At 47.1% G+C, this 27,167-nt stretch overlaps 1 protein-coding gene and 1 long non-coding RNA gene across 7 annotated transcripts in view; one reads left to right on the top strand and one right to left on the bottom strand.

The window, feature by feature from the left end:
- Positions 1 to 11,706, top strand: part of LOC144379467 (uncharacterized) — a 38,000-nt gene extending 26,294 nt beyond the window's left edge. The window contains exon 3 of the long non-coding RNA XR_013442600.1: positions 11,462 to 11,706. This is a non-coding gene — a long non-coding RNA (uncharacterized LOC144379467). The remainder of the gene's footprint in view (positions 1 to 11,461) is intronic.
- JAML (junction adhesion molecule like) lies at positions 97 to 26,486 on the bottom strand. 6 transcript variants are annotated; one of them, XM_078058916.1, is made up of 11 exons: positions 26,129 to 26,241; positions 22,522 to 22,645; positions 21,147 to 21,210; positions 18,435 to 18,589; positions 16,686 to 16,911; positions 12,392 to 12,504; positions 9,884 to 10,121; positions 6,533 to 6,671; positions 4,241 to 4,301; positions 2,474 to 2,563; positions 2,062 to 2,204 (listed from the first exon to the last, which is right to left on the bottom strand). In XM_078058916.1, exons 3-11 carry the CDS (start codon positions 21,187 to 21,189, stop codon positions 2,091 to 2,093), a joined length of 1,179 nt encoding a protein of 392 aa, XP_077915042.1. In that variant the 5' UTR covers positions 21,190 to 21,210; positions 22,522 to 22,645; positions 26,129 to 26,241; the 3' UTR covers positions 2,062 to 2,090. The 6 variants fall into 6 exon arrangements, with proteins under 6 accessions (XP_035978877.2, XP_077915044.1, XP_077915042.1 ...); XM_036122984.2 differs by lacking the exons at positions 2,062 to 2,204; positions 22,522 to 22,645; positions 26,129 to 26,241 and adding exons at positions 97 to 592; positions 26,005 to 26,068; XM_078058918.1 differs by lacking the exon at positions 21,147 to 21,210 and having other exon boundaries at positions 2,061 to 2,204.
- Between the last annotated feature and the right edge of the window lie 681 nt (positions 26,487 to 27,167).

Genomic DNA, 27,167 nt, shown 5'->3' with positions numbered 1-27,167 from the left:
GAATGGCTCTCCTCTCTTCAGTTGTCTGAGGCATTCCTGACTTTAAATTCCTCACCCAGCCTTCGCTTGCCCCTCAGCCAGGGTATACAAACAGGATGGTTTCCACAAGCCACATTTATTTAGGGGTAATTTGCCAAAGGAATCATTTGGGTTGGTTTTTATTTCTGCAATTCTTCCCAGGGACCCATCCATGAAGAACACCATCCAAGCTGAGGATCTGATGGAATGCTTGGGGCTGCCATGGCCGCTCAGCCAGGGTCCCCAGGGCCAGCATCCCGCTCCAGAAGGACGGCATCCATGCTTCCCTCCGTCGGGGCCTGTCCCTCCCAACTGTCCCGTCTTTCTGCCGGGTTCTGAACCCTTCTTCTTCAGCCCTTCAACCAATGAGGCAGGAGAATAACTCGGGGGGCAGGGGGGGTCCCGGAACGACCCATCCAGTAACTTAGGACACACAGAGGAGTCTCTGCCACGCTAAGCGCAAAAGGAACTCTCCTTTCTTCTCAAAGGTCTTGCTCTGGTTTTAGAATTCCCCCAGCTGACGTTTATCAGGTGGGTTACTGGGTGCTGACCTCAGAGAAGGCAAAACTGGGTGCTGCAGGGGGGTGGGGAAGAAAGAAAGCACAGGTGTAAGTATTTCCATCAGAATAGTGACCACATACTGAGCTCTTTCCATCTCTCTGGCCCAATTCTGAATTTCACAAGCACTCATGCGTGACAGCCTCGCCACCCGGGAGGTGGATACTATGATTCCCATTTTAAGGATGAGGAAACCGAGTGTCAGAGAGGCTAAGTTACCTGCGTCTAAGTCATAGAGCCAGGCCTGGGGGCCCAGGTCTGCCCAACCTCAAAGCTCGTGATGTTAACCACCGTGCTGTCCGGCCCCAGAAAGGGGACACGGCGCGGTGCCCCTCCTCTGAAGTAAATGTAATCAATTCAACAACAACAAAACAACAAAATCCAAGGTTTGTTGTTATCCCTGCTCCCTAATCAAATAACGCCTCTCTGCCCGAGGTCTCCAACAGGCGGCCTGCGGGCCGGGATTCGCCCGGAGGCTTCCCAAATTTGGCCCACGGCCTTTAAAACAACCTGACCGGCCTCTACAGGCCTTTGAGTCTTGTGGCTTTGGCCTCTCATCACACTCGCCTCATTGGACCTGTTTCAAAATGACAGAAGTGCTGTTCTCCGCAGAGTTTCAATCCAAGCACCTCTGCTGAACACGGTGGTGGGGGGGGCCTCCCAGATTCTCTGCCACCGCTGTCATGCCAGCGGGGCCGCTCTCAGCCACCGTGCAGCTGTCGCCAGCGGGTGTCCAGGAGGCCACACGAAGCCTGGCAGCACCTGGAGCATCCCGTGGTAATCCCGGGACAAGAACAGCGGGGGCAACAGGACGGCACGTGACTTCAGAGTGGGGCTACTGGTTCACCGGGTGGAACCCGGCCAGGTCCCTGACCTCACGCTTCCTCAGCAGGATCTTTCTCCGCTGCCATCATCCGGGAGTCATGTGTCCTCAGTGCTGGTGTGATGAGAACAAGCACAAGCCACCGTCCCCCAAACGGAGGAGGCCAGCCTTCCTGAGCCCAGCAGAACACGGCTCCCTTCACGGCCTGGGTGCCTATTATTAGCCTACAAATAGAACCGTGCCCATTGCCAGCTCGCTCCTTCTGTCCTTACTCCTACTCACTACATGCCGGGTGCCTTTTCTAGGTGCTGTACTTCCCTGGGAGTGGAGGAAGGAGAAAGCAGGAATCCGACTCCATATTTTTATACAGAATGCAGCCTTCCCGGCAATCACATTATGTCAAAACAGCATAAGCCATAGAATTTAAAAACGTAAGAATTGGAAGGGACTCTCAGATTGGAAGGAAAATTGTGACACAACGTTTGTCCAAGGATCTATGTGGTACCCTCTCTATTAGGTTGTGTTCAATCTCTAATGAGGCAGAGGCACTTCGCTTCTCCCTGACAAAGGTGCCTCTTTTCACCACTAAAATCAATCATCTTTAGCCCTAATGACCTTTAAATACTCGAGACTGCGGGGGGGGGGGGGCGCCTGGGTGGCTCAGTCGTCAAGCGTCTGCCTTCGGCTCAGGTCATGATCCTGGGGTCCCGGGATCGAGCCCCACATCGGGCTCCCTGCTCAGCGGGAAGCCTGCTTCTCCCTCTCCCTCTGCCCCTGCTTGTGTTCCGTCTCTCGCTGTCTCTCTCTGTCAAATAAATAAAAATCTTTAAAATAAATAAATAAATAAATAAATAAATCCTCGAGACTGGGTATGATGGCAAGTTTGGTGTTACTTTTCTATCCAGCAGAGCGTCCCTACTACGTACTACTTCCCTACTACGTAGAAAAATCTCTGTCCTCAGCAGAGTGACATCCCCCCGCCCCCAGGGTGATCTAGCTACAGTGCCACATCTTTGCTAACTCCTTCCCCACCCTCCGGACACCTGGCCCAGCAGGGCCCAGAAGCGCTCTCACCATGGTCATGTAGGTGGCCTCTGCTTTTCCACTGGATTCTTCTTCCTCCTCCGTCTGCTCCCGTGTGGCTACTGAAGAGTAAACATGTTTCTGGGTAGGTGGGGGGAAATAGTATAAACGTTACTAAAAATCAGCAAATGTTATGTGTCAAAGTAAAAAGCCACCTACTACTGTTCACAGGGCATCGACACCAGAGGATTATTAAGAGCTAGCAAATGATCATTGATAATGATAATTCAGTCCCCAGTCTTCCCGAAAATTAAGAAAATTGGCTAGTCAGCAAAAAGCTCTATCTTAAGAACCAAATTCTTTGCTTCAAAAGACAGACCTCTTCGTTTGGATGGGCACTTGGGTAGCAGCAGGGAATCCTTATCTTGCCAGATTATTTGTACTTTGTGCTTAGTTCCTTCTAATTAGAGGCATGGCAGGATGGCACTGATCAGCACCTAACCGGGGTCAGCTCTTCAGAGGGTTTATAGGGCAGGGACAGACCTCGCTGGACTTCACATTTGTGAGGTCGGTGGTACTTTGTGATTCATGTTCCTGTCACTATTTGGGGAGGTGATGTCATCCAGTGACAAACTCTTGGCCTTCTGGAGGCCCTTGCACTATGTTGTGACAAAATCCTACTCTTGGGTCACAAACAGGGCAAAAGATGGGAAAGTAAATATTCCAAGAGGAGTTTTTAAAAGAAGGGAAGGAGGGAGCGAGGAAAGCAGGGAGGAAGAGAGGGAGGAAAGGGAGCTTAAGGAAACGAATTCATTTCTCAGACCCTAATAGCAATTACTTATAGCTCTGTTACAAACAGAAGAATGGAAGAAATAATATGGAAGAAAAAGTTCTTCTTGATCCTCTTTTTTTTTTTTTTAAGATTTTATTTATTTATTTGACAGAGAGAGACACAGCGAGAGAAGGAACACAAGCAGGGGGAGTGGGAGAGGGAGAAGCAGGCTTCCCGCTGAGCAGGGAGCCCGATGCGGGGCTCGATCCCAGGACCCTGGGACCATGACTCAAGCCGAAGGCAGACGTTTAACAACTGAGCCACCAGGTGCCCCAATCCTCTTTCTTAAGGTCCCCGAATATTTAATCTGAACCATTAACTCCTTCACTTAACTCCTGATTATACCACAATTATCCCTTACGGTTCCACAGTGCCCAGAGATTATGAAGCCCTTGCAGATCATCAGGTTATTTGAACCTTAAAACAGGTCAACTTTGTTTGTCCTCATCCTCATTTTACTGGTGAGAAAAGTGTGGCTCTGGGAGGTGGCAGAGCTGGGCTTGAATAGGGATTTCTTTTTAAGATTTTATTTATTTATTTGTCAGAGAGAGAGCGAGAGAGCACAAGCAGGGGGAGCAGCAGAGGGAGAGGGAGAAGCAGAAGCAGACTCCCCCACTGAGCAGGGAGCCGACGCAGGACTCGATCCCAGGACCCTGGGATCATGACCTGAGCCGAAGGCAGACGCTTAACCGACTGAGCCACCCAGGCATCCCATGAACGTGGATTTTCTGACTCTGAGTCCAGTGCTCTTTCCTGTGGCCCTACCAGGAGGCCCCGTGGACCCACCCCACTCCCTCCTGGGGGACTCTCACTCTGGTGATGAAGACTTCCCGAGCCCCTGCTCTGTGCCCAGCACTGGCCAGCATGCTGAGCTATAACACCAAGTAAGACAGGCCACGCAGAATGACAGTGACTCCACCTGGATGGAGCCGTATCCACCCTCATTGGGCACAGCAGTGAAATGGAGATTTGAGTTCTTCCCTTACCTCTGGATCAGCCTTCTTTATGTTCTCCAGGTTTTTTACCAGCGTTGTGGAGGTTACTGAGCTGCAAGGCAGGAAAAGCAGGCGGAATTAGCCGGTGGGCACTATATATTCAAGGGGGCCTGCCTGAGACCCCACAGAGCCTTGTGAAGAGGGGGACCCCAGAAGAGGAACTCTTCTCCCTAGACTCCCCAGTTCACCATGAAATCTGAGAAGTGCATCTCTCTGGTGGAGAGCAGGGAGGCATTCTGGAGGGAGTCTGGGCTAGACAGCTTCGAGGTCTCTATTACCTAGCTAACATCTTTCTGTCCACACAGTTTTACGTGAATTAATAGCGAGCGCCGCCCTGGGGATTCGATGTTATCAGAACCTAGGACTGGGGAGATGTAGCTGAGCCAGCAGGGGGCAACAGAAGCTCAGCGACACCCAGTTCAAAGGGCTCCTCCCCCCGAGCGAGGTGGCCAAGGAGATTTAGCGCCACAACCCCCCTCCCTCCCCATCCCCAGCCGCCAGCTCGCTGGCCCATTCCCAGCCCTTGGCCTTTGATCTCTTGACCATCTGCCTTCTGCATCTGCCACTGAATATACTTCCCTTTTTTCTGTTTTGGCCTAAGGTAGAGCTAAAAAAATAAATAAATAAATATCAGGGTTGAAGCTAGAAAAGAAACCGTATTTCTTGTTGTCTCAAAGTGGAGGGAATAGTTTTCTCATACTTTCTGGTTATAAGGTTGTGTGTTCTCATTGTAAAAATAATTCAAATAGTAAAGAAACAGAGAGAGTTGGAGGTTGAAGTCCTAGTAAACCTCCTGCCCTCATGGGACCCATCTTCTCTTTTCTCTCAAATAGCACTACTGAGACTTTGGAATTATTCTTTCTCAGCGCAGGAACGTGCGCTCACACAAAATATATTTATTGTACATGCTGCTACACTGAGCATTATATAATTTTCTTTTTTATAAAACTGAGATCATACTACATATTACACATGGGACATTTTCCCATGCCATTACATTCAGGGTTGTGCAGTTATGTCACTGAGTGGAATACTGATTCAGTGACTCATTAGCTGACAGTCACTGTGGATGATTTCAGTGTTTAATTATCATCAGGGCTACAGCAACTGTGTTTACAAATCTCAGGATATCAGTCTGATTGTTTCTTTAGGGTAAGCTAGTAGACATGGAAGTACTGATTTCATTTTGAGGGAGACTGAGGCCCAGGGTGGGGCAGTGAGTCGATAACAGCTGTCTAACTCTGGGCTCAGGGCCATCTGCATGCCCAGAGCAAAGACCCTCAGAGAGGCCAGCCAAGTTCAAACCAAGTCAGAGAGGCCCTGGGAAACGGAAGTGCAAACCCAGCAGGCAAAGCACTTTCTGCAGAGTCCGTGTTTCATGGGAAAGGAGACTCAGAAGGCAGCACCCGGTAATGGGGGTCTTTGCCCAATGACAGCATCTCAGCAAGAGAGCCAGTTTGCCCCAGCAATGTATCTCATCATGGACAGTTGGGTAAATGGAGGGACATGGGCCTGCCAATGGCCAGTGAAACACTGTTGCTATGTCTGGGCATCTGGGCATTTCGGAGACACTGGGAGAAGGGGGGATGCATTCAAGACTTTAACAACACATTTCAACAACAACTTAGGGCATCCATCCAAAAATACCCTCTCAGAATTAGAATGTGTTCCTTTATATTTTTTTAAAAGATTTTATTTATTAATTTGAGAGAGAAAGCACGATCAGGGGGAGGAGCAGAGGGAAAGGGACAAGCAGACTCTGCATTGGGCATGGAGCCCAACGTGGGGCTCAGATACCACGACCCTGAGATCATGACCTGAGCCAAAATCAAGAGTCAGATCCTTAACCGACTGAACCACCAGGCGTCCTAGAATGTGCTCCCTTAAATAAAGTCAACGACAACCCTCAGGATCCGACCTTCTCTATGAAGTGGGTATTGTGGATAATTCAAAAACCATTTCTCTCAGGCACTGAACGGCACCTTATAGCTCTTGTATATGATTTATACTCTTAATCATGCTCCCCTTAGACCACCATTTACAAAAGAGCTGACAATCTCTGTAAAATACCAAAATGAAAGAGGAGGGTGTAGGGACAGGCAAGGCTTTTCTGGAACACAGCAAGCGGAGGGCTGGGGTCACTACAGAGATGACATCTAGTGTGACAACCATGGACGATTCTATTTTAAAGTACCCCCTTCTGTGAGAATGGCATAGTTAGGACCCTATCACTCTTCCACTTCAGGTTCAAGGCACCACCAGCCTCCCAACCCAGCCCTGTACCTCTTACTCCTGTGGGTCCTCTTCACGATCAATATCAGAACAGGAAGCAGCAGGATAGTGCCACAGACAATCCCCACGATGATCACCACCTGATTACCACCCAGGATCTCAGGTCTGAGGGCTACTGGGGTCACCAATGCTTGGGAAAGGAGAAAAACAATGAGAGGGTCTCAATAATCCAGAAAAGAGCTGTGAGTCCCACCAGTTCTATACCAAGTAACCACAGCCAAGTCAGGAAGTTGGGGGAGAAGGCCAGACTCCACCCCATGCTGAAACACTGGGACTCCAGCTGTCCCCATTCGATACAGAACCAGGTCTGGCCCCTTGCTTATCCCTAACTACAGTGTAGATTAAGGTGGGTGGGAGAAGAGAATAGCACTTTACCTACAGCAGAGTTTCCTTTGACATTAACAATTCTATCTTAAAATAACAGACGTTTTAGAGGCTGCAGATCCTTCTATAAGAAAGTGGTTGGTTTCAAAAGGATATATGGTACAACACTCAGCCCCATAGTCATGATACCAAGTAAGACACTTCCACCCAATGAAGAGGTACCCTTCATTCATTTCCTCAATTCACTCTAAATACGTACATAAACACTCCTGGGTGCCATTTACACTAGGCAAGGAAGCCTCAAAGACAAATAATGCATGGTCCCTGCCTTCAAGGAGAGGGACAAACATGTTGACGGAAAACCACAGACTGCTATGGGGGCCATGATGGAAGTCCATATGGGAAGTCCAAAAGGGTACCAATTCTATGCAGAACAGATGAGAATCTCTCAACAACAGTTTTAAAGTTTAAAAGTCTTCAGGAAACATCAAGTTTGTTCGGCGGACGATATGGAAAAGGATGGGGGCGCATCACACACAAGGTCTGGAGGCCCAAGAGGATGGTACGTTCAGAAATTAGAAATAGTTCCAGGGGTCTGGCTCAAGGCTGCATTTTTGCGCATGGTGGGGAATTAGGCTGGACAGATAGCAGAGTCTCGGTCATGAAGGGCCTTGATTATCCCACCCAGGAGTCTGGCTTTCTTTCTGTAAATGATGGAGAAACCAACCACTGAAAGACTCTGAGCACCGGGAAAGAATGTTGAGATTTGTGATTTAGAGCAAATGGCACGGAGAGCTGCAGGGAGAATGCGAGCAGGGGCGGAGAATGAGAGCAGACACCGGCTAGAAGCTTACAGGCCAAGACAGAGAGGAAGACAGCTAGAGCGTGGTGTAGGACTGGAAGGAAGGCAGACTCAAAGTCAGTAGTAGAAATGACAGGACTGGTTGACCTGTGAGACTGGGGGGTCACGGGAAAGGAAAGAATGAGGTACAACTCCCAGGCACCCAGCGAGGTAGCTGTGTAGATGGTGAAGGTGTTGACTGAGGTGGAGATGAGCTGGGGAGAGGTGTGCAGGAGGTCTGGGTATGTTGCATTTGAAGTATCTGTGGAATATTTGGCTAGAATTTGATGGATACATACATGGATTAGACAGGAAGGAAGGAAAGGCGGGAGGGAGGGAGGGGGGAGAGGGAGGAAAGAAGGAAGGAAGAATGAATCCAACATAGAATATATTGTATAAATAAAGAATACAGTGTCCAATACTACTCGGGCAAAGAAGGCTGAGGGTGGGTAATTAGAGCCACATTGGTGACCTAAGCCGGAGCAGAGGCAGAAGCAGAAGCAGGGATGCAATGCACTAAGGCATTAATGGGAAGTGAGAGAGGAGGCACCACATTATGGCCTCTTAGCAAGCTACCTGGCTGGGTCAAGAAAGAAATAGATCATTGATTGTGGTGAAGGACGCACAACTCTGAATATACTAAAAATCACTGAGTTGTAGGCTTTAAATGGGTGAATGTATAGGATGTGAGTTATTTCTGTTTTAAGAAGAAGACACAGGATGAGAGCTAAAGTAGACAAGGACAGAAGGTGAGAGGAAGAGGTGAGCATATTTATTTGTTGTTGGTTTTTTTTAATTATTTATTTGAGAGAGAGCAGACACGTGAGCACAGGCAGGGGGATCGGCAGAGGCAGAGGGAGAAGCAGGCTTCCCGCGGAGCAGGCAGCCCGATGCGGGGCTCGATACCAGGACCCTGGGACCATGACCTGAGCCGAAGGCAGATGCCCAACTGACTGACGGAAAACCACAGACTGCTATGGGGGCCATGATGGAAGTCCATATGGGAAGTCCAAAAGGGCACCCAGGTGCCCCTATTTTTGTTTGTTGTTGTTGTTGTTGTTGTTGTTGTTGTTTTGAGGTGAGCGTATTTATAGGCTGGACAGCAGAAGCCAGTAGAAAGCGCGAGGTTCCTGAGACAGAGAAAATGAGCACTTAACTGAGCACAGAGGTGTGGATAAGCCCAGGGCGGAAGGGAGCCTGGCATGGCGGGACAGACAGAGAGGTGAGGATGCGGGCAGATGTAGTTAGGCCTGGGTGGGGGGGTGATAGCGGGGCTTGGAGGTTGAGTGAGCTCCCACTCATGGTATGTATTTTCTCTGTGAAGTGGGAATAAGACTTCTGAGAGTGAAGAAATCCATCTGTCCCTCTTCCCCCTCCAGCTGGGACCCTTTGCTATGTCTTACAAGAAGGCGTCTCCAGAGATTCAAGTCTCTGGTCAGAGGTAGTGAGGTGTGTTCCCTCCTCACCCGCATCCCTGCCCCCAACAAACCACAGCCAACCCCCAGCGCAGGGCTCTAGCAAAAGGCAAAGTCCACAGGCCACATCCTGACTGTTAACTATGTTACCGTTTAACTTTAACCCCTCACTTATCAACCTCTCTCGGTCCACACAATAAAGAGTCTTTATTCTATACACCACTGGCTTTAATGTACAATGTTTACCGGGATGGAGAACCTTTCATCAGAGAACACCTCTATGTGGGGTTCTGGTCCCTTCCTGTTTTCTGTCTGCTCTGTGCTGTCTCTCACCAGCTCAGGGTCATTTTCCCTTCTGCTACACAGCGTACAGCATCCGAGGAAAAAAGACCTTGGACATCAGCTCCAGTCCATCTCTGAGCTCCTGCATCTTTAGATCGGTATATTACACGGGCAGGGAGTGAGTTCTGGCCGAAGGCTGGAGTTCACCAAATATTAGCTCCCTCGTCTTTGAGGTACCCGCAGGGCCAGAACTAGAGGGAGGCAAGCAAGGTGCCTAGGGCTCCAGATGGAAGGAGGCATCACTGTGAAGGTCACATAAGTCCAGGGTACAAGGACTTGTATCAGGATATGCAAGTACAGCACCTCAGAGTCATGCCTCCTGCAATTCTGCACCCTAGATGCCTCTCTGGCCTCACCCTAGTCCTGCCATGCCTACTAGCTACGAGGCCCCTCATCCCTCCCCAACCGAATGTCACATACTCCGGGGCTCTTTCACGATCACGTGCAGCGCGGTGGTCTTCCTGAAGGTCAGGTTCCCCAGGTGAATACTACAGGTGTAGCTTCCTCGGTCAGACTCCTTCACTCCTTGCAGCAAGATAGACGCATCATTGTGCGAAGTGTCCCCCACCAGGGTTACACGGTTCTGAAAGCGGCCCCAGTTCTCGGAGTACCCCACAGGGACACTGAGTTTGGGGTAATAACGTAACACAACCTCCTCCTAGAAGGGAAAAGCAACATATGAGATTGCAAGGACCGAGGAAGACAGGGCATGGGGAAGGTTGAGTGGGGGGCTCTCAGGACTTATAGGGCCCTGTATGTGTGGGCAGTGAAGGTCTGATCAGACAGTATGAGGCATCATGAGTCATGCACACGCGTGCGCGCACAGCATGTGTAGCTGTGAAGGACGCACCAAACCACTGTCCCATTGGCAGAGAGGGATAAGGAAGGACAGGGGGACAAGGGGTGTTCCCTTTTGTACTTCTCCAGTAAAAGGAAGTAAAAGTACACCTTTACTTCTTAAGGCATTTCCAGTTGGATTTCCAATAGGCACTTGAAACATGTCTAAAACTCAACTCCAAATTATTCCCCCAAACCAGCTCCTTCCAGTCCATCTCTTTTTGGTAAACGGCAAAGCCTTATTCCAGATGCTCAGACTAAAAATCTTGGAGTCATCCTTAACTCCTCTCTTTCTTAAACTCACATTGAAAATCCCACAGCAAATCCTGTCACCTCTACCTTCAAGACAAATCCAAAATCTAGCCATTTCTCAACTCTTCCATGGTTACCATTCTGGTCCAAGCCACCTCATCTCTCACCTGAATTCCTGCAAGGAGCTTCCTTACTTGTCTCCCTGCTTACTCCTAACTACAGTCTATTCTCAGCAGGTGAGCCCTTAGAAATAGAAGTTAAATCATGCTACTCCTCTACTCCAAACCCTCCGATGGCCCCCCATTTCTACTAAAAGTACAAGGCCCTCCATGATCTGCCCACTCCATCTTCCTTTCTGATTTCATCTTCTACTTTTTCTTCCCTCACCTACCTGGGTCACTTTACTCCATCCACACTGGGCTTTTTGCTCTCCTTGAGTACTGGCCTCCGGGCCTTTGCACTTGCTACTCCCTTTGCCTGGGATACTCTTCCCCCCAGAAATACACATGGTTCACTCCCTCACTTCCAGCAGATCTCTGCTCAAATGGCATCTTTTCAGGGAGGTCTCTCTGACCATCCATGTAAAACAAGAAGCTCAAATGCCCACTTTCTTGTTCTCCATAGCTCTTGCTATTACCTGACATACCACATATTTACTTCCTCCTTATTTTACTGTGTATCTCCCTTGATCTTGATCATAAGTCTCCCATCAAGGCAGGAGCTCTGAGTGTCTGCCACACCAGTGCTTAAAATAGTTGTTAAATGAGTAAGTGTTGGAATTTTTTATAAAGGGAAGTAAATATTACTATTTTTAAAAGCTTTTAAGAAAAGTAAATGGGTATACAGATACAAACATGAATGAAAAGACCTGGTCCCTAATATCTTTTCTCTTGTGTTTTGAACTCACAGCTCAAAATTTCTTTTGCGACCTGTTTTCTGCTGTGACTCACTTGGTGGTTGACGTCTAAACACATGACGGGCTCCCAGAGGTGAACCTGGGACTACATGGAATTCCCCATCCCCCACCATGATGCCACCCTTTCACCCCCACTCAGCATACAGGAATCAAGTGACTTGTTTATAGGGGTGACTGGGAATATGTCTTAATAGAAAAGCTCCTTTGCACCTTAATTTTTATTAATAAGTGACCTGGGATATCCCCCACAACACACCTTGACCCGTATGTACATCACCATGCACGGAGGACATCTAACAGTCTAGTGAACTAACTTGCCACTTGCTGCTTCAGAGTTCCCATGAACCACTCCATACCCTGGCCTCCAGGACCTTCTAATCCCAACATCGGGAGCACCCATAAAGACAAAGAAAATTCCCTCCATCCCATAAGTGGGGCAGTGGAGCACAGAAGAAAACTTACCAAATTAACCCAAATAAAAATAAGAATGCAATCATTCTTATGCCTAGCCCAAAGCTTAGAGACAAGGCCACAGAAGTCATCCCCCTCCTTCTTCCATAGACTCTACAAAGAGGGGAAGGGAAAAGAGGAAGGAAACTAAAATGCAGTGGCCGAGACACATACAAATACTTTACACGGACGATCTAGTATATGTGTCTTGACAATCCTACAAGATGAACAGCAGCAGCAGGAATATCATCCTCTTCTTTGTCATCTTCATGAGAGTCATTCTTCCCACCACGAAGCTGAAGTTGCCCAGCCAAGTGGCTGAGCTGGAGTCCCGGTTCTGACAAGCTCCAAAACCCAAGCCCCTTGCAACAGCACGGCATGGCACCTGGGGCCTAAATTCTCCCTCTCCCCACACTGTCCTGACACCATCGGCCAGGGGCTTCTACTACACACTGATGGTTCCTCCTCCCTACCTTGGCGTGCTCTCCTGATGAGAACGTCCAGTCTACCTTGGTCATGCGTTTCTCTTCTGTGCTCTGGAAAACACACCCCAGCTGAGTCGAGTCACCTACATGGACCATGAGCTCTGGGGATAAAATGGTAACTCAAGTCAAACCCAAGGTATCATCTACAAAAGTCAAAGAACTTCCAGAAGAGATCATGTTTAGCCAAAGATCCTCAGCCATAAAATCAATGTCACCACCAAATATTGCACACATTCACTCCACAGATGAGCCAGATGATCCTGTGTGGACAAAGTACCCAGCGGCCTCTTACTCCCAGGACACTCCATGAATAAGAGAGTACCCATGGCTGCCCACACACATCAACTCTGATGGGTCTTCATACTACAATAAACGCTCTGTGATTCCCTTTAGTTCCCTGCTCCTTCCCCTTTTCTAGAATTTCTCCTGAGTTCCAGCTCCAATTCAAGCTATACTAAAGAAAGTACAAAATCGGAAGGGGAGACGAACCATGAGAGACTATGGACTCTGAGAAACAAACTGAGGGTTCTAGAGGGGAGGGGGGTGGGGGGATGGGTTAGCCTGGTGATAGGTATTAAAGAGGGCACGTATTGCATGGAGCACTGGGTGTTATACGCAAACAATGAATCATGGAACACTACAACAAAAACTAATGATGTAATGTATGGTGATTAACATAATATAATAAAAAAAAATAAAGTACAGAAAATCTTGAGGCCCCCTCCTTCTGTTCACCAACTTAGACACCCACATCTGCTGAACATAAACAGGAAGTAGAAAGTTATATAACTTTCATGCTTATGTATAACCCACTGGCTCTTCTAGCTGAAAAACTGATTCACAGGCGATTTTCTTCAATTTCTTTTATTCTTTTTACAAGTTGTCTTAGGACTTGCTTAGGACATTTCTGGCTACAGTACAGATCACAGGACTGCTTGCTAATTAGGCCAAGACAATAGACAGCTTTCCTCTTGGTTTTTTTTTCTGTTTCAATCCCTGCCCCCACTCGCCCCGCAAGAAGATCTCTCTCCCCCTGCTTCAGGCTTCCCAACTCCTAGGCTCTTCCTTCTGCTTATTTGTATAATCAGCTGACCCCGTCATATGCTTATTGCATAAGTCATTTTGAGGGGTTCCTGAAAAAAAAAATTAGCAAGATGTTTCTGATTTTTCAATAATCTGCTACACAAATCAACCACAAAGTCAGTTAAGAAAAGAAAGGCAGGATGGTATTTAGGGAGACACAAGCCTAGGTCTTAACTGTTCAAAAGAACATTAGGCAAAGCTCATGAAGGAACAAACACAGTGCATAACCTGACCTTTTCATCAGAATTGTTTCTCTGGGAGCACATGAACTTCCTGCCCAGCAGGAGAGATGCACAATAGGAGGAAAGCAAAAGAAAACAGGAACTTGAAACTCTATGGAGGGAATCATTTTGTAAGTAATAAAAATTCACTCCAAAGAATACCGGTAGGGAGTGAAAGTCCCTCTAAATCCAACAGTACATTAAGAACTGAACTATATTTTTAAAATGCAGTAATAGGGGCGCCTGGGCGGCTCAGTCTGTTAAGCGTCTGACTCTTGATCTCAGCTCAAGTCTTGATCTCAGGGTCGTGAGTTCAAGCCCCACATTGGGCTCCACACTGGGCATGGAGCCTACTAAGAAAAAAAAAATACGATAAAATAAAATGCAGTAATAAACACCAAACCATTCTGCACCTTCCATTGTAGCAGGCATGTGCCAGACACTTTGTATGTAGCATGTCAGCTAGTCATCACAATATTTTGAGATATGCACTGTTATTCTCCCATTTTCAGAGGAAGAAGGTGAGAGAGCCCAAAGGCACGTGGCCCGTAAAAGGCAGAGCCAGCACATAAACCCAGGCCTGAGGGAAGAAAATATCACTATAGTGTGCCACCTCCCATCAGTGGAAGGACAGCTGATTCTACAGCAAAGGGTAGAGGAAGCTACTGTTATTTTTATTTGCAAGAATACTGCCTATAGGGGCGCCTGGGTGACTCAGTCGGTTAAGCGTCTGCCTTCGGCTCAGGTCATGATCCCAGGGTCCTGGGATCGAGCTCCGCATCCAGCTCCCTGCTGAGTGGGGAGTCTGCTTCTCCTTCTCCCTCTGCCCCTCCCCCACAACTCATGCTCTCTCTCTCTCTTTTTCTCAAATAAATAAAATCTTTAAAAAAATTATTAAAAAAAATTTTTTTAAAGAGTATTGCCTATAGTATTTAAAATAAGAACTATGAGAAAAAGGAAGTGAAGGAGTAGAACAACTATAAACTGACGAGTAAACTTTGTAGAGAAAAGTATAGATGGCTTCACATGGGGGAAGACAACCTCCATCAGACAAGCTGAACAACTTTCCAGTGGCCACCAGGCACATTTTGAGGAGTTGGCTCTACCCCCTTCCTGGCTAGAAGGGAAAAATACAGGTTGCTCCACTGGCTACTGAGGAAGGATGTGACTAACCCTAAAATTGCTCTAGCCTGTTTCCATGGATGCTCCTTTCGGTTCATGCCCTCTGTGTCTCTTCAAAGAGGGAAAAGACGCCCATTTTGTAGACCATGCTTGTATGGACAAGTGTCCGGGCAAGGCATCAGAAGACAAAGTGGAAAGGAGTAGCCCAAAGATAATCCTTGGGGAAACAGCTGATTCGTTTCCTCTTTCTGGAGAACTACAGCTTTGAAAATCAAAAGAAAAATGTCAATGGAAATCGGAGGGGGAGATGAACCCTGAGAGACTATGGACTCTGAGAAACAAACTGAGGGTTCTAGAGGGGAGGGGGGTGGGAGGATGGGTTAGCCCGGTGATGGGTATTAAAGAGGGCACGCTCTGCATGGAGCACTGGGTGTTATACGCAAACAATGAATCATGGAACACTACATCAAAAACTAATGAAGTACTGTATGGTGATTAACATAATAAAAAAAAAGAAAAGAAAAAAAGTACTAAAAATGAGGAGAGGGCACCAGAGGCCACCTTCTACAATTCCTTCTACAATTCTGTTTTTTAGAAACTGGATTCAAGTGAGGGATGCTAATTCAAGAAATTTACTCATTTGGCAAATGTTTATTGACTGCTTACTCTGTGCCAGGCATAGTGTCCAGGCTGGTCAGAGGACAAAGAATACAGACCCACACGACCAGGGAAGGCACAACTGGACAGGTGTTACAAGTGTCACCGAAGAGGCGCACCGGGTACTCCAAAGGAGCTCACTAACAGAGTGGACCCAAACAGCTGGGGGAGGGGAGGAGGTCCAGATTCTAGCTCCCTAACTAGACCGCAAACTTTCCTGGGGCCACAGACTATTCCCTCAATGCATACTTTTAAAGAATGTATCTTATTCTGCAGTTTCCAAACTTTTTTTAAGGCAGCAGAATTCTTTCTTTACACAAATCCTTACCTGGCAGCCCAATGAATAAAACAGGAAAAAGAGAAAGGACTTTGGACCTGACCCAGTCCTCTATTAACCCCCTGCCCTGTTCCCACCCTTTGTTCAGCCTACCAGGTTTGCTGAACCTTCAGGCTTCTACAGGGCACAGTTTAAAACCACCAGTCTATGAAGCCACTCTCCGTTGACAAATGGGAAAACGAAGACCAGAGAAGTTAGGGAGATCTCATCTCTTTTCTATCCCCCAGAACATTTACCTAGGGAACCTACGAGATACGGACATGGCATCAATGTGGATAACTGATGGGAAGTACCAGGGTAGAGTAAAAGGAATAGGGACTTTGTTGTCAGAGATGCCAGGGTTCAAGTACCAGATATGCCATTTAATAAATATGTGTCCTTAGTCAAGTCGCATCTAAGCCTCTCTAAGCCTCAATGACTTCATCTGCAAAATGAAAAGATCAATACCTCCTACACAGCATTTTCATGAGAATGGAACACATGTAAGGTAATAAAATAATCATTCTTGGGGTGCCTGGGTGGCTCAGTCCTTTAAGCGTCCGACTCTTGATTTCGGCTCAGATCATGATCTCAGGGTCGTGAGATCAAGCCCCACATGGGGCTCCGAGCTCAGCACAGGGTCTGCTTGTCCCTCTCCCTCTGTTCCTCCCCTCACCCCCCTTAAATAAATGAATAAAATCTTTTAAAAACCATAAAATAAAATAAAATAATCATCCTGAAAGAGCACCAATTATTGTGGATTCACTCTCTGGTATGTACCTAGACCAAAGGCTGGCATTTGTTCAACAAAATCAGTTCCCTTCCTTCTTTGCACGCCGAATCTCTTGCCCCTTCACCCTTCTCTAAGTGAGCATTCACATACCTTTGGGTTCCTCCAGTAGTACATGCAGCACCACGGCTTTTTTGAACACTAGGCTCTCCCTTTCCCGCCGGATTTCGCAGGTATAGGTTCCCTGGTCAGCTTCTTCCACATTTTGGAGCAGGAGAGAACCATCATTGTGTAAGATGTCCCCCACCAAGCGTACACGATTCTTGAAGCGCCCCACAGGCACACTGAGGTTGGCGTAATAGTACAGCACATAATCATCCTGGAGGGCAGCACAACGTTGGGGAAAATCTAGAGTCAGTGGCACCAGACCTAGGAGTCTGGATCCAAAAGACCCTGTTCTGTGGCAGTGGCAGCATCACCACCACCACCACCATCACCATCGCCACCACCACCACCATCATCACCATCACCACCACCATCGCCACCACCATCATCACCACCACCACCACCATCATTGCCACCACCATCACCACCACCATCATCACCGCCACCAGCATCACCATCATCACCATCACCACCATCACCACCATCATCATCACCACCACCACCATCACCACCACCACTACCACCATCATCATCATGATCAAAAAAGTACTTAGTACCCAGCAAATAATAATAATGTGCCAGGCAACGCTCTAACTCAGACATGGCCCAGTACCTTATTTTATACAAGGACAAACGGTGAAGCATATTCACTTCTTACAGTTTAAGGTAAAATGTAATGCCCACTCTGAAGACCACTCTGGGGATCTGAACTTTTGAAAACCTTGTCTCATGTTCACCCTGTTTTCTGCCATGGCCCCCAGACTGGATGGCATTCAAAGACATGATGCAATCCCCCAGACTGGGAGTTGTGACGATCCTTGGCTGGCATGTTGGCTGTCACTCCTCCCCTTTCTGCCCTCCTCCAGGCAGCATATCATACAGCCTGTGAAGGAGTCATCATCAGGGAGTGGCTTCCAGGCTGGGACAAGGAGCCCTGGGAAATCCTTATTTCTACTTATACCATGGGCCTATCCCTCTTATAATAAAAAATACTAATAAAAATTTGAGTGAGAGTAGCATTATAGTAAACATGCTATGAGCTACAGAAAGAACATTTCATCAGCAAACTTCAGGACCTTACTGTTAGTAACACATTACTTAGGATGTATTTCAGAAATGATCCTAAGATACAAATGTCTCCACAGAACCTCTAATGAGGTTTATACACTATTTCCCACTCCAAAGAGCTCCCATGAAAGACCATGCTGTATCAGTTGATCCTAACACTTGAACACCTGAAGCAGCCCCATGAAGGAGAAAGAGGTGAACTCTGGGGCATGGAATGCTCAAAGAATCTGGCCCTCTCCCCCACAAAAAAGATTCCTGTGACATCATTCTCATGCCTCTTCTGTCTAGACCAATGTTCTCACCTTCCTCAGCCCTCCCACCCACCTATACTACTCTACAAAGGGCAGACATCAAGAAAAGAAACAAAAAGAACTTTATGTGCATGTCGTCCATTACTTCTCAGTGACCCAAAGGTAAGCGTTACCATTATGATAATGACCTTCAATCTCCACAGATGAGGAAGCTGAAGTTCAGCAAGGTTGAGTAACTTGCCCAGCTGATTACACAGCCAAAGGGCCAAGCTAGGAAGAGGCCCAGTTCTGACAAGCTTCACAGCCCAAACTCTTGCAACACCATCTCATGGCACCTGATGACCTGGTTCTCCCTCTCCCCTCACTGTCTTGACACCACTGGCCAGGGGCTTCTACGGTAATATTTCCTCCTTGTTACCTGGGCGTGCTCTCCTGATGAGAACATCCAGTCTACCTTGGTCACACGCTTCTCTTCTGTGCTCTGGAAAACACATCCCAGCAGGGCTGAATCACCCACAGGGACTGTTAGCTCAAGGGAGGAAACAATCAAGTCATTCAGGCCCAAGGAATAATCTATAGAAGTCAAAGGCAAGAGGAGACATCATTTAGACAAATACCCTCAACAACAAAAATCAGTTAATCACTAAGTAATCTACATTAAGTAACTCTACATTCTTCCCTCCCCAGATCACCTGACACAAAGTACTCAGAGGCCCGTCACTCAAGCCAGCATGGCATTCCCAAGGGTAAGAAAGATACCTCTAGTTACACACAGGCCTCCCAAGTCAGAGGGGTTCTGCAATCTTCATACTGCAAAAATGCATATCTGCTCCCATTCTCCTAACTGGTCCCTTCCCCATTTCCCAGAATTCCTTTCTCCAAGCTCCTTTCTAAAGAAAGAAGAGAAACCCTGACATCCTCCTTTCAGGTCACAAATTTAGACATCCATGAACAGGAAATGAGATGTCTCTTGCTCCTAGTTTCCCATGGGTTCCCTATTCACAGGTATTTTTGCTTCCTTCCTCTTTTCCTTTTTTCTAGTTCCTTTACAAAAACTTATCTCTGACTTGGCTGGCTGATTCTGGCTGTCGTGCAGGTCCTCGTAATTAGACCAATACAGGGGCGGCTGGGTGGCTCAGTCGGTTAAGTGTCAGACTCTTGGTTTCAGCTCAGGTCATGATCTCAGTGTCCTGGAATCGAGCCCGGCATCAGGCTCTGTGCCCAAACCAGAGTCTGCTTGTCCTGCTGCCCCTCCCCCCCCAATAAATACATAAGATTTTAAAAAAAGAAAAAGAAAAACATTCTTAAAAAAAAATGAGGCCAATACAAAGCACGGCTCTCCACTTGAATTTCCTTTGTGCTTGTCTTCTCCCCACCTTCCCATTCCAGCTTTGCCATCAGCCCTGGCTTTTCAGCCTGAGGGTGGTTTGCACGCATGACACCACTCCGCTATCTGTATATTGCTCAAGTCATTTCTCTTTTCACTAAAAGAGAAAACCCTTACATGGCTATTTCTGTTTTCACAAGATGTGCTCTATGCAAAGAGACAACAACATCAAGAAAGACACGTTTAGATGCTGGCCAGTTTATATGGAGGAAAAGCCAAGTGAACGCATGTGGGAATAAACAGAAAGTGTGCCAGTCTTTCCACGCAAGCTGCGAGAAGAGCATCAACTTCCTGCCCAACAGCAGGCACATGGTAGGGAAGACGGAAAAGAAAACATGAACTCCAAACCCTTTGGAGGGGCTTGTTTTGAAAGAAATCAAAATTAGCTCCAAAACCTATTTGGAATTTTCCTGTAAGGAAGAACTGAGCAGCTTGATGTGTGGTTAAAGGTGTAAGAAGCGCAAGTAATTGAGTCTGGGGAGCGCTGTGTGTGGCAGGAGGGGTGGAGGGCAGCTAGAAAGCAAAAGTGGCCACGGGAGCGGGAGCGAAGAGAAACTCACATCGGTCGAGAAATGGCTGAAGAAAATGAGACTTTCTACAGAGGAGGACAAACCTCTCCACAAAGAAATACAAACCCCCTGATGCCAGCAAGCCACTAGCTCCAGGACTGGGTTGCTAACTCAGGCTGGGAGGGCTGCTTCCCGCACCTCTGAGCAAATGCCTAAAGCCCCCCTGCCCAGAGCGTGACAGCCCAGCTCCTGTAAAAACAAATTCTCTTAAATACATCCTCTTTTCCGGGGGGTGGGGTGGGGGGTGTCTGTGTGTCTGTCTGCCTGCCTGTGTGTGCACACTCTATGTTTCCTGGAATTAGAGCAAAGGCAGTTAGTTCTTTCTGTACTTGGCTGAGTCGGTATTTAGGTTACCATGTCCAGTTACAAAAAAAATAAAATAATAATAATAATAATGAAAAAGAGAAAAATAAGAGACGACGAGAGCAAAGCACCTCCTGAGTCATTTATTCCTCCCACAGAGCTAGATCTGTGGATAAAGAGAAAAGGCAGGGAGAGAGGATGAACAACTTAGAAAGAAGAGCTGAACCACAAGCAGCAGCCCTGAGCACGGAGGGTTCGGAGGGTTCGAGAACGGGAGAGTCCAACCCCACCTGCGGGGGCAGCCCGAGGAGGTTTTTAGAAGGAAGTGGAGCTTACAGAGAACCCTGAAGGGTAAGGAAGGCTTAGGCAGGCTTGCTCGGGGAAGGTGAGGAGAGAAGAGCTCTTGGCAAAAGAAACTGCCCCAGATTGTGAAAGAGCTCAGCACATTTGTGGAACCACAAGAAGGCTGGAATGGCAAAAGCATGAACACGGGGCTGCAGGGATTCTGGGGCTCTCTGGTGATTTCATTTCCTAATCTGAGACTAGCTGTGGTTTTAAAGTCACAATTGAGAATGCAGGAATCCCAGGGAGACATGTTCTTTGTAGCACACAGGAAAGTCCCAGAACCCCCAGCTCAGGACCCAAAGGCCTTCGGTGTCTAATAGAAACACAGGAAGATTCAGCTTTCCAAGAAAGAGCTTGCTCCCTGGCTTCGAAACAGCTGTTCCAACAAAACTCTGAAGTTCCAGGTTAGGGTTTCCCGTTTTCAACAAACCAAGGGGGAAACGAAAATATATAAAATTGGCTTTTGACAATGCACGAGACTTATGAGAAATCAAGTCCCCTCCTTGATCCCTTGGTTTCTACTTACCCAGTAACACTGGCATCAGGATGAGTTTCAGTGGGCAAAACATGCTGCTCACCAATTTTTCAATCTTTAGATAAAAGAAAACAAAAATCAGAAAACAGCATCAAGAGAAGTTTGTTAATCTAGCAAACCCACAGTCAGTGTCTCCGTGGGCCAGCCTCTGTCTGAGGCTCTGGGATGCAGCCCCGAACAAGAAGGGCAGAGTCCCCGCTCACGTGCAGTTTGTAAGCGGGGGGGAGATGGAGGGGGGAAGAAAAAAAGAGGCAAATGAATGAACAAGAAAGTAGCAGATGCTGGAATCTGCTATGATGAAACAAAACAGAGCGGTGTTTGGAGAGTCGCTTGGGGGCCACTTTAGACTGGCTGTTAGGGAAAATTAGATGAAAGTGGCTTTTCGAGAGGAAAAAAGCAACTAATTTCAGGATATTCTTGAGGTGACAACCCTAGCGATCCTACAACCTCACGGTTTCACACAAACAGGAGATTACAGGAGACTCAGCGTGAAAGTTTTGCCTATCTCTCCAACTAAATTAAAATTGCCACTTTTAAACAGATAATGTTCAGGACGTGTGGGAAAGGAGATACACAAATGAGAAAATTTTCAACCCAGTTAAGGTATTCACCAAGCTCTGTGGCAGAAAGAAGCTGCATGAAATGTCCATGGTGAGGTTTTGGTGGGGGGGTTGCCCCTTTTTCCCCACTTCCTTTTTTTTTTAAGAGAGGGAAAGAGTGGGGAGGGGCAGAAGAAGAGGTAGAGAGAATCTTTTTTTTTTTTTAAAGATTTTATTTATTTATTTGACAGAGAGAGACACAACGAGAGAGGGAACACAAGCAGGGGGAGTGGGAGAGGGAGAAGCAGGCTTCCCAATGAGCAGGGAGCCCGATGCGGGGTTCGATCCCAGGACCCTGGGATCATGACCTGAGCCGAAGGCAGACGCTTAACGACTGAGCCACCCAGGTGCCCCAAGAAAGAGAATCTTAAGCAGGCTCCACACCCAGCACAGAGCCTGATGCAGGGCTCAACCCTAGGACCCTGAGATTGTGACCTGAGCCAAAACCAAGAGTGAGATGCTTAAACGACTAAGCCACCCAGGCGCCCCTGCCCCACATTTTTCTTAATGAAACAGAAGAAGACCAACTCCACGGAGTTGCAATCCAACCAGCCTTGGGTTCCTACCACCTACTGTGGCTGGTCTCAGCCATGATCCCTGCACCCCAAAAATCCTGCCACTGAAGGAACTCTACCTAGAACCTTCAAGGAGGAAAGGTCTCTTTTGTGTAATACCATCACAGTACCCTACCCAGCTCTGCTGGGAAGTCTACCACATATGGTGGTCATTTTAACTTGTAAAAAATGATTACCTAAGAGAGTCCTTACCTGAGTTCTAACCAACAAAATCCTCCATCTGGAAAATCAGGGTCAAACTGTTCAAGGAAGTCCTACCCTAGGTCCCATTTATGCAGAGAAGTCAGTTGACCTTGTTCAACCTCGGTCCCCTTGCCTATAACATGGGGATAATAATGCAAGGATCAAATATGATAATGTAGATAACAGTGCTTTGAAAAGTTAGAAATCATCACCACATAAGATCTTATTTTTCATAACCTAAAATCAGATAGGAAATAGAATTTGTTGTGTTAGGAGAGATTTGGGTTCTGAACATCTACCTTTAGAAGAATGGCAAATGGTGAATCAGAATGAACTGGAAACTTTCAAGTTTCAATTTTTGAATCCCATCACAACGTAGATAATAATTAACACTGACTCAGATATACCAAAAGTCACATTAAGTTTCCCCAAACATAAGTACACCTGATGAAAAGGCAGATCTCTCTCAAGATAGCCACAGTCCTCTTCTGGCTCTGATGCCCATCCCACCCCCCAAGTACCTGGGTGAGCATGATAAAGGACTTCCTTTATAGCATGTCATGGTGTTAATGCATCATATCTGGATTTCTGAGACCCCTGCACATTCTGGATGCATTCGTCTTCAGGGAGTTGGTTGTGCTCCCTCCTCTGTCCAGCAAACCATTCTTGTACATCCCCCCAGAGCAATGCACCATCTACTTGGAGGAGTAACAACTGATTTACGCGTCTACACCAAACCCCACTAAGTCTACAGTCTCAAGAAGGACCATACGTTCTTGTGTCCCAGGCCTGTGCCACTGCCCCGGGAAAGTGCCTGGCATATGCTGGGACATGCTGGGTAAGTGCTGCTGGCTGCCGATGTGACCATCACGTTGAAATCAACTTAGATCTCCTACAACCGGCCATTCTATTCTAAGACAACACCGGCGATCCCAAAGAGACTCTGAACCTGGTCACCAAACTCAAGTCACTCAGAGCCACACTCAACCATTTTCAAACAAATTTTTTAAAAATGTGCAATCTAATGAATAGAAGATACCATTTTTGGTTCAAAGTACTCATATGCACCATTAGAACTCTCTGTAAATGAAGAGAGAAACAATGAATTCATGGAAAAAGCACTGAATTTCTAAAAAAAATTCTCCTCCTGGGTCAGACCTTCTATTAACTAATTCTTTGCTCTCTGGGAAATCGCTCGATCTCCCTGGGCCTCATCCTTAACATGAAAGGACCGGACTTCTTCGGCCCCCCTAGTTAATATAGGAGCACGCTAGAAATCAGTCGTTGATATGCAATAAATCACAGAGGGCGATGTGCCAGGAACTGCCTGAGCACCTTACACATTGACCCACTTGATCTTCACGACAACCCTGTGGGCCCTCACAGATGGGGAAACTAAGGCACAGACTGGAGTGACTCGCCTAATAATGCATAGCAAGGGGCAGGGCCAGGATTTAAACCCAGGCATTCCGGATCAGAACCTGTCCCCTCACAACGCGGTACTGTTCCTCATGTTTGTGAAGCTATCCCATGTTTTAGAGCCCAGCTTCTCTGAACTTCATTTATCACAACAGGATGAATCTGCTCCTCTGACTGAATGCTCTTCCCACCGGCTTCACCCAATGAACTCCTGTTCAGCTTTCAGATCGCAAGCTAATGTGGTTTCCTTAGGGACCTCTCTCCTGAGCCACGCTCACCAGGTCAGATTCCTAGCCACAAGTTTTAACAGTACTATTTATCTTTCCTTCAGGGCACTTGTCACAATCTCTAATTATCTATTTATTTGTGTGCCTGTTTGATTAAAGTCTTGCTCTCCACCCTCACCTCCCAAGATGATAAGCTCCATGAAGCCAAGAGCTGAGCCTACGTGCCTCTGCATGTCCAGGGCTAGCACAGAGGGAGGCCCAGGGGGGATCTGGGAACCATTCGTCAAAAGAGAGAGCAACACCTAACAGGGCCAAGGACACTTTAGTCAAGTTTTGATTACCTTTAGTTGGCAAATATTCAGAAATTCCTATTGTGTGTGTGTGTGTGTGTATGCCGAATATATATGTCCTGAACATATATATCTGAATAATGAAATTCAGAATTTTACATATACAAACACAGAATATCTATATAAATGAATCTCAGTCTTTAGAAATCCAACCAAAGCATCAGATGCTCCTTCAGCACCTTCATAATAAGACTCCATTTAAATTCTCAGCTTCTACACTGCTTCTTCTCCAGGTCCTGACATCTCCCCAGCAGATGTTCTTGAGATAATTCTGCACAGTAAGGCAGCTCATATGTTGGCCAAACATTTGCACCTGAGCTCATGGCGCTTTCACAATAGAACTCCTGGCAAATGTCTTCTATCAGCCCCGGGAGTTGTAACTATAAGGATCCCCTTTCCCATCATTAACAGTGCAGAGGAATTGTTTCCCTTGGCACAATGATGACAGCAAAACATCTTCAAAAAAGAGACTCATGACAATGAGACTACCACACAGGATGTGAAAATGACCCCCGAATATTACGTTATCACAAGACAAAATAGGGAGAGGTGCTGTCTGAGAGCAGGTGTTTGCCCCCCCACCCCCACCCCACCAACCCAGAGGGACAACCAGCCACTGAGCAAACAGACAACCGCACAGGCTTCCCTTACATAGCCCGCCTCCCACTCCCACCGCCCCCCCATGCTAAGTCCCCTCAGTTTACTCTTGGCTGCGCACCTCCAGGCTCTCATTGTTTTTAGGTATATGAATCCATGTAACCACCCTAAGGCACGAACTTCTGGTCCTTCCAAGACCACTTATCCTACATCGGGCAGGGAGGTTACATGGCTCCTTGTAAGAGAATCTCAATGACATTGGTCAACCCTCTAACCTGAGGGGGACTTTGGAAGTCATTACTGCTGCTCCCTCCTCAGGGTTACACCTAAACCACCCTACAATAGGCCTTCATGAGATCAGAGCATGACGAATACGGACACTGAGAGGTTTAAGTTCCTGACTTCTTAAGGTTAAATATTGACCTGTCTGGGGGCGTCTGGGTGGCACAGTCAGTTGAGCCTCCGACTCTTGGTTTCAGATCAGGTCATGATCTCAGGATCGTGAGATCAAGCCCCATGTCCAGCTCCACACTCAGCGTGGAGTCTGCTTGAGACTTTCTCTCCCTCTGCCCCCACCGCTAGTGCACACACCCTCTCTCTAATAAATAAATAAATCTTCAAAAAAAAAAAAATATTGGCCTGTCTAGGATTGGGAGAAAGGAACTGGTGAGGGACAAGTGCTGCTGTGAGTTGAAGGACAACTAGTCAGGAGGACAACTAGTCAGGAGGACTAGTCAGTCACTGCTCTACCTAAAAACAGAGGCAACTTATAAGCTAAAGTCCACCACCATCATCATCTACTCTTTCATTAAGAGCAAACCTCTTCCCCTTTATTCTCTGAGGATCTTAACAGAAGTGACTCTACACTACAGAAACGAAAACTGCACCCACCAGCCTACCTTACGGCAGTCCCTTCCAGCAAAGGTTGAGAGCCCTGCAAATGTGGCCATCAAATTAAAACCTTCAGAACCAGCTTCTGAAAAGTTTGAATCATTTCTTAAGAAATGCAAAGCAACGGCTTACCCGTGATGAGACGCACCCAGGGGAAGCAGCGCGCTAGTTCTGCTAGAGTGCAGTACCCAAGTCCGACTCCAGACTTCTGCGCACAGGTCAGGCTCAGAACAAACCAAATGCGTGCATTGAGGTGGCTACAGAGATGCAAACAGGAACCTCTAAATCAAGGTTCTCGTTTCTGTCATCTGGGCCATGACCCAATTTTTATTTATACTTTTGTTCTTAAAAGAAGTAATAAATTCAACTTACTGAGGAGAGCCTCAGATTCCAGACCAGGGCTCATGCCGTCTCCCCTTCTAGATTACAAGCTCTCTGAGGGCGGGTTTTTGAATGGCATCGGGCAAACATTCCCCAAGAAAGAAATCAGCTGCATGCAAACAAAATACAATAAATTTAAGATGCACACAAAACGTTTTGCTCTGTTTAAAATACAGCAACCTCAAAATAATAAAATAAAATAAAATAAGCAAACTCTCACTTTTTTCTCTCAACACAGAGGTGCAATACAGCCAGGCAATCACTCAATCCCTGCCTCCAAAGACAGACCCGCTCAGTCCTCCAACTTACCAGGTTGATTTCCTCTAACCATGTGATGTCAGCATTTACAGAACACAAGTAGCCTTTATTCCCCTGGTGAACCCCTTGGGCCATTTGGACATCGTAGATAAGAACTCAAAGCTTCTTCACGTCAAGATATCTTTTGCTTTTAAGTTGCCACTTCTAAATAAGTGTTCTCAGTATACACACCTTCAACCTTGGCTTGACCTACACGTGGCCATTTACTTTTTTGGAACTTGTCCTGTATCATTCACAAAGTTGTTGAAGGGGCGCCTGGGTGGCTCAGTCGGTTAAGTGTCTGCCTTCGGCTCAGGTCATGATCTCGGGGTCCTGGGATCGAGCCCACCGTCGGGCTCCCTGCTCAGCGGAGAGCCTGCTTCTCCCTCTGCCGCTCCCCCCACCCACCCCGCTCCTGTTCTCTCTCTGTCTCTCAAATAAATAAATAAAATCTTGAAAAAATAATAAAAAGAAAAGTTGTTGAATATTTGCT

This window comes from Halichoerus grypus, chromosome 11 (assembly GCF_964656455.1).
Source record: "Halichoerus grypus chromosome 11, mHalGry1.hap1.1, whole genome shotgun sequence".
Taxonomy (NCBI): domain Eukaryota; kingdom Metazoa; phylum Chordata; class Mammalia; order Carnivora; family Phocidae; genus Halichoerus; species Halichoerus grypus.
The sequence above is the reverse complement of the archived record's forward strand: the minus strand, read 5'-3'. Positions and strand labels throughout refer to the sequence as shown.

Coding starts and splice junctions, on each gene's coding strand:
- JAML (XM_078058914.1), bottom strand. CDS start 26,055: ATGGCCACATTTGCAGGGCTCTCAACCTTTGCTGGAAGGGACTGCCGT. Junction 18,590..21,146: donor CCTGATGCCAGTGTTACTGG/GTAAGTAGAAAC, acceptor TGACTTCTATAG/ATTATTCCTTGGGCCTGAAT. Junction 2,564..4,240: donor TAAAGAAGGCTGATCCAGAG/GTAAGGGAAGAA, acceptor CCACCTACCCAG/AAACATGTTTACTCTTCAGT.